The sequence below is a fragment of the Myxocyprinus asiaticus genome, chromosome 26, assembly GCF_019703515.2.
Source record: "Myxocyprinus asiaticus isolate MX2 ecotype Aquarium Trade chromosome 26, UBuf_Myxa_2, whole genome shotgun sequence".
NCBI lineage: Eukaryota > Metazoa > Chordata > Actinopteri > Cypriniformes > Catostomidae > Myxocyprinus > Myxocyprinus asiaticus.
The window spans coordinates 40,734,275-40,747,270 of record NC_059369.1 but is presented as its reverse complement, the minus strand read 5'-3'; the positions used below and the strand labels follow the sequence as shown (position 1 = coordinate 40,747,270).

The window sequence follows — 12,996 nt, the reverse complement described above, 5'->3', positions numbered from 1 at the left end:
TTTTGGAGCTTCAGAAATCTGGCACCCATTCACTTGCATTTTATGGACCTACAGAGCTGAAATATTCTTTCAAAAATCTTCACTTGAGTTTTGCTGAAGAAAGACAGTCATACATGTCTGTGATGGCATGAGGGTGAATAAATGATGAGAGAATTTTCATTTTTGGGTGAACTAATCCTTTAAGATTTCAGCATAAGAAATTCATATGTGGTTTGAATGACATGAGGACGAGTAAATTATGACAGAATTTGTATATCACCTCTACCAATATAAAAAGCTTTTTAACAGAATATATATATATATATATATATATATATATATATATATATATATATATATATATTATTATTATTATAATTATTTATTTATTTATTTTATTTTTATTTTTTTTCTTCAGGGGATTCAGTTCTGCCCAGTGAATGCTGGCAATTGAAAGAAACGTCAAAGGTAACATTTACATTTACATTTATTCATTTGGCAGACGCTTTTATCCAAAGCGACTTACAAAAGAGGAAAACATAAGCGAATCATCTTAGGAGACAGTGGTATGAAATGTGCTGTATTACAAAGTATCACTAGCATCATAATAGTATTCAAAACAGAATAAAGTACAACAGGAATTATTATTATTATTATTATTATTTTTAATGACTGGTTAAGTGCTCATGAAACAGATGTGTTTTTAGTCGTTTTTTGAAGACAGAGAGTGAGTCAGCTTCACGGATGGAGTTGGGAAAGTTGTTCCACCTGACATGGTATGATGAAGCTGAAAGTCCGGGAAAGTGTTTTGGTGCCTCTTTGTGTTGGTACTACAAGGCGACGTTCCTTAGCCGACCGCAGGCTTCTAGTGGGCGCGTAGTTCTGCATAAATGATTTTAGGTATGCTGGAGCAGACCCAGTGACTGTTCATTATGCCAGCATCAGAGCCTTGAATTTGATGCGTGCATCAACCGGCAGCCAGTGGAGAGAGACAAGGAGTGGTGTAACGTGCTCTCTTTGGTTCATTAAAGACCAGACGTGCTGCTGCATTCTGGATCATTTGCAGGGGTCTAATTGCACATACAGGGAGGCCTGCAATGAGAGCATTACAGTAGTAAAGTCTAGTTATGACAAGTGACTGAACAAGCAGTTGTGTGGCATGTTCAGAGAGGAAGGGTCTTATCTTCCTGATATTGTAGAGTGTAAATCTACATGATCTTGCGGTCTTTGAGATGTGGTATGTGAAATGTAGTCTGTTGTCGATGGTTACCCCTAGATTTCTGACCGATTTGGAAGGCGTTACTGTAGTTGCACCCAGCTGCACGGTGATGTTGTGTTCAACAGCAGGGTTGGCTGGAAAGACAAGGAGTTCAGTTTTGGCTGGATTGAGTTGCAGGTGGTGCTCCTTCATACAGGCCGAGATGTCTGCCAGGCAGGCAGAAATTCGAGCAGTCACTGTGGTGTCGTTGGGCTGGAAAGACAAGTAGAGTTGCGTGTCATCAGCATAGCAGTGATAAGAGAAACCATGTGCCTGAATGAGGGGTCCCAGTGATGTTGTGTATATAGAGAAGAGAAGTGGCCCAAGCACTGATCCCTGAGGTACCCCAGTAAGTAGCTGATGTGGCTTGGATACCTCACCTCTCCAGGCTACCTTTTAAGGACCTACCTGAGAGATAGGAATTAAACAAGTCAAGCACAGTTCCTGTGATGCCCAGCGAGGAGAGGGTGGAGAGTAAGATTTGATGGTTGACTGTGTCAAAGGCTGCAGAAAGGTCCAGCAGAATCAGGACTGATGATCTGGATTCAGCTTTCGCCCGTCTCAGCGACTCAATGACAGACAGCAGGGCAGTCTCGGTGGAGTGTCCACTTTTGAAGCATGATTGATTGTCATCCAGCAGCTTGTTCTGTGAGAGATAGGCAGATATTTGATTGTAGTGTTCAATTTGTGTGGGATTAAGTGCGGGTTTCTTCAGCAGTGGGGTTACTCGAGCCTGCTTAAATGTAGTGGGAAAAGTGCCTGTAAGTAGAGATGTGTTAATTATGTGTGTGAGTGCAGGTAGGGTGGACGGAGAAATGGCCTGGAGAAGGTGAGAAGGAATGGGGTCAAGGGAACAGGTGGTGGGGTGGTTGGAGAGGAGGAGTTTAGAGACCTCAGTGTCAGTCAGAGGAGAGAACATAGAGACAGAAGAGTTGCATACAGGAGACGGGTGTTTGACAGGGTGTGGTGCTGAGAATGTATTGCTGATGGTTGTAACCTTATTAGTTAAAAAATGTGGCGAAGACATCTGCTGTCAGTAATGTGTCAGGCGGTGGAGGGGGAGGGCAGAGAAGTGTGTTGAATGTTCTAAACAAGCTGCGAGTGTCTGTTGTGCTGTTGATCTTGTTCAAGGTAAGCACATCTTGTGATATATTATATATATATATATATATATATATAAAATATCACTTTTTATATTGGTAGAGGTGATATACAAATTCTGTCATAATTTATTCGTCCTTATGTCATTCAAACCACATATGAATTTCTTATGCTGAAATCTTAAAGGATCAGTTCACCCAAAAATGATTTTTTTTTTTTTTTTTTTTTTTTTTCATTTAGAATAATAGTAAAGTCATCAAAACTATGGAATAACAAATGGAACTATGGGAATTATGTTGTGACTAAACTAAATCCAAAATAAATCAAAACTGTGTTATATTTGAGCATCTTCAAAGTACTCACCCTTTGCCTAGAATTTGCAGAAATGTACTCTTGACATTTTCTCAACCAACTTCTTGAGGTATCACCCTGGGATGCTTTTTAAACAGTATTGAAGGAGTTCCCATCTATGTTGGGCACTTATTGGCTGCTTTTCTTTATTATTTGGTCCAAGTCATCAATTTCAAAAACTTTTTTTTTTATTATTACATTTTAGTTTTATAATGAAATAAATTAATATGGTGGCACAAATATATTTTTGTCTACAAAACTAATTTCAAACATTTAAGCATACACCTTCAGATCAAAATTTTTTTAAGATCATGTGAAACATTTCAGTCAAGTGTTTCAAAACTTTTGACCGGTAGTGTGTGTGTGTGTGTGTGTGTGTGTGTGTATATATATATATATAGTATTAATTTTGCTAAAGCATTCGAAAGTGTTGTCCTTAGTTATGTGTAAATGTGGGAGCTCTTCTCATAATGGTTAGTTCACCCAAAAATTAAAATTCTGCCATCATTTAATCACCTAATGTAATTCCATCACCATTGCCAAACCCTTTCTCTCTTTTCCATACAGTGCATGCATAGTGACAAGGATCAGTGAAGTTCAGGAAAGAACAAAACAAAAAGCACTGTTAAATTAGTCTAAATTACTTAAACACTTTATATTGCAAGTGTTCTGAATCCATATAATCCCAATTTTGTTATTTTTAGTGAAAAAATCAGAGGAAGTACAGATCATGTTAGTCGTAAGTACCACTAATTAATGTTTTAAAGGATCTTACCTAGAGTGATCAGCTTTGAAGTACTTGGGAGTGCAAATCTCAGCATCTGCTGTATTGATGTGACTTAAAACACACACACACACACACACACACACAGTTAGTTAGTTAGTTAGTTTGTAGTAGACAGATATTCTAACTGTTATATGAACTGTAAGTTATATCATGGATTATGTCACTTTTTAAAATGAAAAGTACTTACATTTTGCAAAAAGGAACAGTGAATCATCCTTTTCTTTCAAGCACGTCATCAAATGGTATCTGGGAAAACAGTGAAAAGATCAGGCCTCTGCACAGGAAATTTCTTGTAGAACATTTATGATTTCTTCTGTGATTAAATGGATGACCTCAATCAAGAGTAATTATTTTTACAGTTACTATTTAGACACCGTCTGCAAGCAGTGTTGATCTCTCTCTCTCTCTCTCTCTCTCTCTCTCTCTCTCTCTCTCTCTCTCTCTCTCTCTCTCTCTTGCTCTCTCTCTCTGGAGAGCACATATGGTTTTAATAGGATGCAAACTTCAGGTTTTCGTGTACTGTCTGAATGCCAGTGCACATTCAGATATTAATTATGTCACATATGTACTGAAACACAGAAAGCCCATAAAATTAGACCACGTCCACAATAATACACTTGCATTTTGAAAACGATTTCCATTACCACATACTTTGGAAAAACAATAGTGGCTGCAGTTTTGGGCAGCTGACTCGCTGCCTGATCAGTTAATGGCTTAACCGACAGCATGTTTTAAATGAAGGAGACTCTCAAGGAAAATTGTCTCAGAACAGTTTGAAAAGTACCTTATTTTCATCCTACCTTCGCATACATACAACATAAGAAGGCAGCATTTTTAGATTTTATTGATGCAGCCGTTGTGAACGTACACTGGGATTCAAACATAGCCTAGTTCACGAAAACCAGAAGTTTGCCAAGTTGTGCCCCTTTGCAAACCTATTAAAAGCATATATGGTCTCCAGAAAGAGACAACATTGCTCGCAGACGTGCATTTTTAATCATTTTGTTAGCGTTAAGCCCAGCAAACACATAATACACATAGGCTATCAAATATTATGATTACATGGTGATTCAAAATGAAATCTCCATTAGCTAACTATCTAGTAACTAATCTCACTGTTCAGAGTCCTTGCTGTTAATTTCACACAAATACTGGTTAACATAAATTGTAAATTTCTGAATGTTGAAGTTTACATCGAAAAATCTATCTGCTCTCTGGTGGCCATACAGTGAAGCCTGAGGCAAATGGGAAGCCTAAATTCAAGATTTTTTTTTAAAAGAACTATAAATAAAGGTGAGGAATTAAATATCAGAAATATATCAGCAAACTCCCATTACGTTCTTGTTATTTTATTTTTTTCTCTCTGCCCTGTGGCAGCTTCACAGTCTCCTCAGCCTGCATGTGTGATTGTAAATTAAAAATCAGTCATCAACGCTCTACAACTAGCTGAGTTGTCCTTGGTCAAAAATTTCAGGGATGTATACAAACAGGAGAAGTATCGGCAAATGAACACCTTAGCAGATCAAAAACTAACATTTTTTTATATGACACTTTCCACTGTAAAGTTTCTTGAGTTGACTACTGTATATGGTTCTTTGCAGATTAACATAATAATAATAATAAGTCCCTCAGATAAGTGTATTGTATTTTTGGGTTCTTGCTTTTGCTTCAGGGCCCAGATTTTACATTGGATATTGAGTGGTGACACAGCACAGTCCCAAAATTGTTTAGTATAGGATACAAAGTAAGGAAAATGTCCTTAAAATCAAGTGCTGATTATATGTTTTTAATGTAATATATATATTTATTTACACTGTTAGCAATTTCTGTAAATTGGGCAGTATTTTACTTCATTATGAACAGTTTATTACTGTAGAGTGATTGCACAGTATGCTACTGTATTTCACAGTTGCATTATGGGTTAATATACTCTGAGTGGTATTAAAATACAGCATTTTTAATTTATTGTAAATCCAAATACAGTAACATTTTACTGTATTTGTAAATACATAATACAGTAAAATAATAATAATAAAAAAAATACAATGAGTAAAATGAATAAAAATACCAATGAGTAAAATACAGCATTTTTTATTTATCGTGACACTTTTGTGACACACTAGAAATGCTAGTTTTTGATCTGCTATGGTGTTTATCTGCTGATATTTCTGTTTGTATACATCCCTGAAATTCTTGACCAAGGACAACTCAGCTAGTTGTAGAGCGTTGATGGCTGATGACTGATTCTTAATTTACAATCGCACATGCAGGCTGAAGAGATTGTGGCTGGCTAGGTTACTATCTTAATGTAAAAAAATTGATAACTTTGAAGCCTGTCACTCCGAGCCAGTCGTTAAAACAATGTAATATCTTACCCGATGTGTGGTCTGCTTGAGAATTGACAACCTTCTGTGAATTGTCCCTCAACAAACACATTTTAAAACGATGCCACGTGTGGTAAGGTGCTTTAGTTCGAAGTTCAGGAGAAAAAAGTTCAGCTTCTTCCACTGTATAATTTAGGCTTAACTCTGTCCTATATGGTTCATTCACTATTTCCTCTCTATAATTGTCTTGTTAAACATGCATGGTTACCATGAAAAGTTCTGCTTTAACTATCACTTTTTAGGGCAATAGCATGTCGACTTGTTCCACACAGAAGCTGCTGGTGACCCAAGTCACCAACGGTCACCAACTTCACTAGATAAGAAGGCATTAATGGCCACAGGCTGTCTGTTTTAGCCCTGGTTCATGCACTCATCTCTTTCTGTTACTCACCCGATACACAAGACAACAGATCAGATGTGTCAGGAGCACAGCCTGGTTGCCCACGCACCAATGAGTGAACACGGAATCTATGCCTGGGGGGGTAAATAATCCAAACCAGTTTACTACTATTACATCTGGAGAAAAAAAAATCTTTATAGTCATACCATGAAGAGACTACAATTTGTTTCCACAACATTTGATGAAGTGCACCACTAAGTTAAAAAAAATCTCCTATGTACTTTTCAAGCTTAAAGTATTTTATTTAAATTGTAATACTTATTCAAAATTAATTATAAACTTATTCCATTAAAAATATAATTTATTTAATGATGATATTCTTATGAATGTTTTAAAAGACTATATTATATTTTACATACCCTTATAGTCAGTCATAGACATAATATTTAAAAATAATAAAAAAAAGGGTGGCCTGGGTAACTCAGTGGTAAAAGACGCTGGCTACCACCCCTGGAGTTCGCTAGCTCGAATCCCAGGGCATGTTGAGTGACTCCAGCCAGGCTTCCTAAGCAACCAAATTGGCCCATTTGCTAGGGAGTCTAGAGTCACATGGGTAACCTCCTCGTGGTTGCTATAATGTGGTTCGTTCTCGGTGGGGTACGTGGTGAGTTGAGAGTGGATGCCACGGTGGATGGCGTGAAGCCTCCACATGCGCTATGTCTCCATGGCAACACGCTCAACAAGCCACGTGATAAGATGCGCTGGTTGATGGTCTCAGATGCAGAGGCAACTGGGATTCATACTCCACCACCCGGATTGAGGCGAATCACTACTCCACCACGAGGACTTAAAAGCACATTGGGAATTAGGCATTCCAAATTAGGGAGAAAAGGGAATAATAATAATAATAATAATAATAATAATAAAGGATTAACGCTAAATCTTTGTCATGATAATGAAAATATGTTTTTATTTTGGGTATGTCATTTACCTCATTTTTCACCAAAGTGGGGGCACAAGGTAACAGGATATACCACTTATTTACTTTAAAATAATAGTGAATATACACTACCGGTCAAAAGTTTTGAAACACTCATTCTTTCTATATATATATATATATATATAATTTTTTTTTTTTTTTTTTTTTTTTTTTTTTTTTTTTACATTTAGAATAATAGTAAAGTCACCAAAACTATGGAATAACATAAATGGAACTATGGGAATTATGTTGTGACTAAACAAAATCCAAAATAAATCAAAACTGTGTTATATTTGAGCATCTTCAAAGTAGTCACCCTTTGCCTAGAATTTGCAGACATGTACTCTTGACATTTTCTCAACCAACTTCTTGAGGTATCACCCTGGGATGCTTTTTAAACAGTATTGAAGGAGTTCCCATCTATGTTGGGCACTTATTGGCTGCTTTTCTTTATTATTTGGTCCAAGTCATCAATTTCAAAATACTTCTGTTTTTTTAAATTACCGGTGACCGGTGGTGTATATATTTTTTCAATCAAAAGTTGACAAGTTATGCTCTTACATAACATACATCATATGTTTCTTTTTTATGCTTGACAAGACTCGTCAAGCATGACATATTAGAGTTGTCAAATTACCAAAATTTCAGTAATTGATACATTTAAGCAATATCACACTCGCAATCGTGCTATATGGCCCTAAATCAGCACTGCTGTGATTAACTACGGCAGCCGAATTACAGCAGTGCTGATTTAGGGCCATATAGCACGATTGCGAGTGTGATATTGCTTATATACAACAGTTCAATGAACAAGTACATTTTAAAAAATTAGGAAAAACTGAGTACGGTCATAAAAATGCATTTGTGCATGGAACTACTTTCTTACGATCAGAATCTGCCATTGCTGGTTCAAACCAAATGATGCATCCAAGCCTCCATTAGTAATTTTTCAATTTTCAATTCAAAAATGTCACTTCAGAAATAGTATCACGGCTTGTGCTGTTTCTAACAAGTTATTGGATAAACAAGGATGGATGTGTGTGTGTGTGTGTGTGTGTGTGTGTGTGAGAGAGAGAGAGAGAGAGAGAGAGAGAGATGGAGCGTGTGCGATCACCTGTTGCCACTCCCAAGCAGAGATGCTGTCTGCTTTCTGAAGATCAGCTTTCTCAGTGGAAAAGTAGCCATCCAAGCAGGGGTATTTCTCCTTATTTCGCGGTAGCCAGTGCGCAAGAGTCTTTCACTATAGAAACCGCAAACTCCTCTGCCATTTTAAACAGCACGGCCTCTCCAATGTGGAAACTCCGGTAAGAGGTAAGCGCCTTGAGTTCTGTAATCAATCAGTCTGTTGTGTCTCTCAGCTGTGATGAGCCGTAATGCTGAAGCTGTTTGTTTAAAGCCGTTTAAAGTTATTTCCTAGCTTTAGTAGTGTAGTAGTAATACAAGCGATCACGGAGAGCTGTATGTAAACACTGGCTGACACGGATTAACTTCATGTCACCTAACTGGCTCATATTACACACAAAAATGATCTTTTGCCACCACCTGCTGGCTAACATATGTAATGAAAAAAAAATACATGTAAAGAGACACACAGTAGCTCTTAACACATCTGCACTGCTCTTACACTTTAGAACCACATGAACACAAGCGGAGTGATACACACAGTGAAGCGTCCCAGTGCTGATGGTATGAGACCATCAGTACTCATGGAACGTCTCTCGTCTAATGAGATTCGAGGACCGGAACTAACTGCTGTATATCAATTAATAACTAATAAATATTAAATAATAATAATAATAATTACATTTCAATAAAATATTAAAATGATTCTTGATATTTCACATATTGGCCCAAATCAAATGTGAAAATTTCAGTCTCAATGTGATTTTTCCTGTAAAAGGAAAAAATAATAAGTAAACAGATCTGTGCACATGTGAAGGGAAAGCATATCACATTTGCCAAATTCAACGCAGCCAGTTGTTCCCAACCTCTGCATTTTCTGCATCTTTGGGTAAAACATCAAAACATACAAATAAATGCATTGGACACGCTTGTCCAAAATATCAAAATATCAGCTCTGGTTTCTCTTTGTCTGCAACATGGAAGGAGATCAGGATTGCTCAACAAGAGAAGTGTAATGGAAGCCAGCAGATTTCTAAATAACAAAGAAAGACCTGAGAGGTACAGCAGCTGTGCTAACAAGATTAGAATAACAAGCCTGCCTCATCAGAAACACATCCGCTCTCTAATCCTCTAATTACTAGAGTATCACACACACACACACACACACACACACACACAAACACACCTACATACACCGAGGTAGATTTATGGAGAGTAATTTTTTTTATGACAGTGCGGCTATTTTCTTCATTGCACATTTGCCATTTCAAATATTTATTAAAAGACAATCTTTCAAGAAGTTATGACTTTAAAAGAAAAGTTTGCCTAAAAACCCTTGCATAATTATGTAATTATTTACACTTTTATGCTCTTATTTATTTTGTGGAAAACAAAGGAGAATTTTCATGAATCATTTCTACAGAGCTCTTTTAAAGTTTATAGTAACCATGGATATCAAGTTCCAAAAAAACACCATAAAAGTAGTCTACACTAATTTTGCGTCACACACCAAGTCTTGATTATAATGCACACAAAGCCGTACTTTAGATTTGTGCAAGAAACAGACTGAAATTTAAGTCATTAATATCTTCCCATCCACTGCAGCTCTTAAATTTCATTCTCTATTCGGTAACGTCAAATGCTATTACCAATGGTGTTTTGGTGTCAAAAATATCAAAGAAATCTACATGTAATTGCGAACAAGTGCTGCAGTAAAGGGGAAGCTTATCAGTGATTTACAGATTTCAATTTTGACTTGATCTCATACAAACAAGTCTTCTTCTCTATCTCTGGTGAAATGTACACTTGAGGTGTTACAAAAACAATGACTGATATCCCCTTTCACACAAATGACCAGTAAAACGGCAGATTATCCATCAATAATCACTTATTTTTTGCCCTGTTCCTCACACAAAACTATCTTATGGCATAAAAAAAAAAATTTTAAAAAATTTGACCTTAGCGCATGACCTGTAAGGCGAGACATATTAATGTTTGCATTACATTAACGACTACATTTACAAGCTTGTTCAAATCGCACAGTAGCTCAACTGACAATCACATATTTTCATGAGATCAGGCTGAAAAAAAAAAAAAAAATTATAATGACAGAATTTTCATTATGTGAACTATTCCTTTCATTAGATTCTGTTGTATCATCATCAATATCTGGATTATCCCAGATGAAACAGCACAAAGAATAATCAGATCTTTCTTTTCAAATTTTCATTATTTGTCGAGCCGGTTGTATCCTGCTAATCAAGCAAATGTTCCGTCTTTTGAAAGATATGCATTTGCATTCTTGTTGACCTTTTCCATTTCTGTATGTGATTCGCAACGAGTTCTCTCCTTGGGAAAATTTCCCTCGTTCTCCCCTCCCGTGTTGGTATTCAGCAGAAGAACAGTGCCTGTCCTAATCACCATCGCTGAGATTAACTCCTAGAAATCCATCCAAACAAAGGCTGGGAGATATCCAAAGGGCCCGATTCCACAGCCTCAACTGAGTGAGACTAAAAAACAAAAGGAGAAAGGGGTTTTCTGTCCGCATATTGGAAGCCATGTAAAGCTGCTTCTATATGCTGGCAGACTTCTTTCCTCAAATTTAATTGGTGAGTGTTTGCTCGTTCACATATTACTGTGATGGGAGGAAATGCGATTTAAGATAAACCACTAAGTTTCTAAAGATGACAATCTCTGTGGACATACTGACAGCAGTTTGGCTCTGAACCCAGTTTCGGCCGGGTTTCTTTGCTGTCAAACTGGTTCATCAGTCAAAACAAGCACATTGCACTGCAAAGAGATGTAAACAGTACATATATGTAAAAATCAACATGCTTTTTCTGGAGAGCTTACAAGTACAAGACAAAATGAGGTCAGGGGATTGAAAAGAGTCATTCATCTTCATGACAGGGTCATCTAGAGTATTTGAAGGAAATTAAGCTGCCTGACAAAGACATATTGGAACACCGAGTTAACCACTTTTCATTTTCAAGTGACTTTTTCACCCATATTGTGTGCTCCAAGTTGTTATCATTTAACTGGAAAGTTCCTGCAATGTTATTCTGCTAAGATCAATATAATGCCACATACAGTGCAGTCAAGTAGTAGTCCAAAAAATGACACATGGGACACCCTTCAGTCTTGTGGACTTCACAGGCACCTAGAAATGCTGCAAATTGTGCCATATTATATTTAAGCAATATCACATGAGCAAGAGTGCGATATGGCCCTACATCAGCACTGCTGTGATTCGGACGCAGGTAATCAAAATGAGGTAATCACAGCAGTGCTTATTTAGGGCCATATAGCATGATTGTGAGTGTGATATTGCTTATATACAACAGTTCAATGAACAAGTAAATTTAAAAAAAATAGGAAAAACTGAATACGGTCATAAAAAGGCATTTGTGCATGGAACTACTTTCTTACGTGGCGGATAAGAATCTGCCATTGCTGGTTCAAACAAAATGATGCGTTCAAGCCTCCATTAGTAATTCAAAAATATCGCATCAGAAATAGTATCACGTCAGAAATAATATCACCAGTAAATGATGCCAGAATTTTCATTTTTGAGTGAACTATCCCTTTAAGACCCCTTGTACACAACTTACATGGAGTATGATTTTGGACCAATGGGATTTCCTTGCATGTGGAAAAGCAATTGACAAAATGTGTTGTATTGTGCCATGTTATCACATTGCGAATGGTTAGGGCACTGTATATCGCTATATCTAACCGTATGTCAACCCTTGTTTCCAGGAAACTGATCAGTCATACTTAGGGTTGCCACCTTGGCCCTGGAAAATTCCTGGACATCTGATCAATGACCGAAACACATATTGCTGGCCATCGTACAAGAAATAAAGCATATTATTTATGATTGTTTACTTCTTGTTTGATATGGAAATCATCACATATATAGCAAATAATTCAAACAATAACATCAATACACAAAAAAATATTTTAGCCTATTTTTAAGATACACATTTAGATATTTTAACAAAATTATAATAATACTTAAAATATTTATTTTAGTTTATTTAGTTAAAGATTAGTCAATTTAAATTGATGTAATTTTGCTATGAAATTGAAATGTTTTGTGTGTGTGAGTGTGTGTTTTCATGTTTTTTTTATATACTTATTCTTGCCCTAAGTAGTGTTGAGTTTATATCTCACACTAAACATTTAAATGTTTTAAAATTTATAAATATATATGTTTAAAGAATGAAGTTGTGTATAAAGTAAAAAAAACAAAAAAAACAAAACAACATTTATATGTTTAAATCAAAGGAAATTTAAAAAATGTTACATAAACATTCACTCAAAATATATTTTCAAGATTAGCAGTGCATTTCAAGATTTTTTTTTTTTTTTTCATAACAAATTTCCACCAAATTGGATCGAGTAATCTTTAAAAAATTAAGTGAAAAAAAAAAAAAAAAAACTTAGATATATTAAGTTTTACTACTTTAATTTTGTTAAAGATCACACAATTTAATTTTGTCTGAACATATGTCTGAAAATATGCCCATTGTACAAAGGTGCCTTGAATTGTTCCTATAAGGCTGAGTAGCGTCTTCACGCCATCGCTTGAAAATATTCAAGTTCCGGGACATTTTGCATCCCATAATGGAATTATTTTTTTCCAGGACGGATGGCCAAAAACCACAGAAAGTCCTCAGATGTGGGTCCTAA

At 36.2% G+C, this 12,996-nt stretch overlaps 1 protein-coding gene across 1 annotated transcript; it reads right to left on the bottom strand.

Moving 5' to 3' along the window:
* Positions 1–402: 402 nt before the first annotated feature.
* Positions 403–2,241, bottom strand: LOC127416937 (uncharacterized). The gene is made up of 2 exons (XM_051656544.1): positions 1,646–2,241; positions 403–1,450 (listed from the first exon to the last, which is right to left on the bottom strand). The coding sequence occupies exons 1-2, from the start codon at positions 2,154–2,156 to the stop codon at positions 1,350–1,352; spliced, it is 612 nt and encodes a 203-aa protein (XP_051512504.1). The 5' UTR covers positions 2,157–2,241; the 3' UTR covers positions 403–1,349.
* Positions 2,242–12,996: the final 10,755 nt, after the last annotated feature.

What these genes read in the sequence shown, in the direction of transcription:
- LOC127416937 (XM_051656544.1), bottom strand. Translation starts at nt 2,156, where the DNA reads ATGTTCTCTCCTCTGACTGACACTGAGGTCTCTAAACTCCTCCTCTCC. An exon ending in GTTTAATTCCTATCTCTCAG is followed by an intron (nt 1,451 to 1,645) that starts GTAGGTCCTTAA and finishes TTGTCTTTCCAG; the next exon opens with CCCAACGACACCACAGTGAC.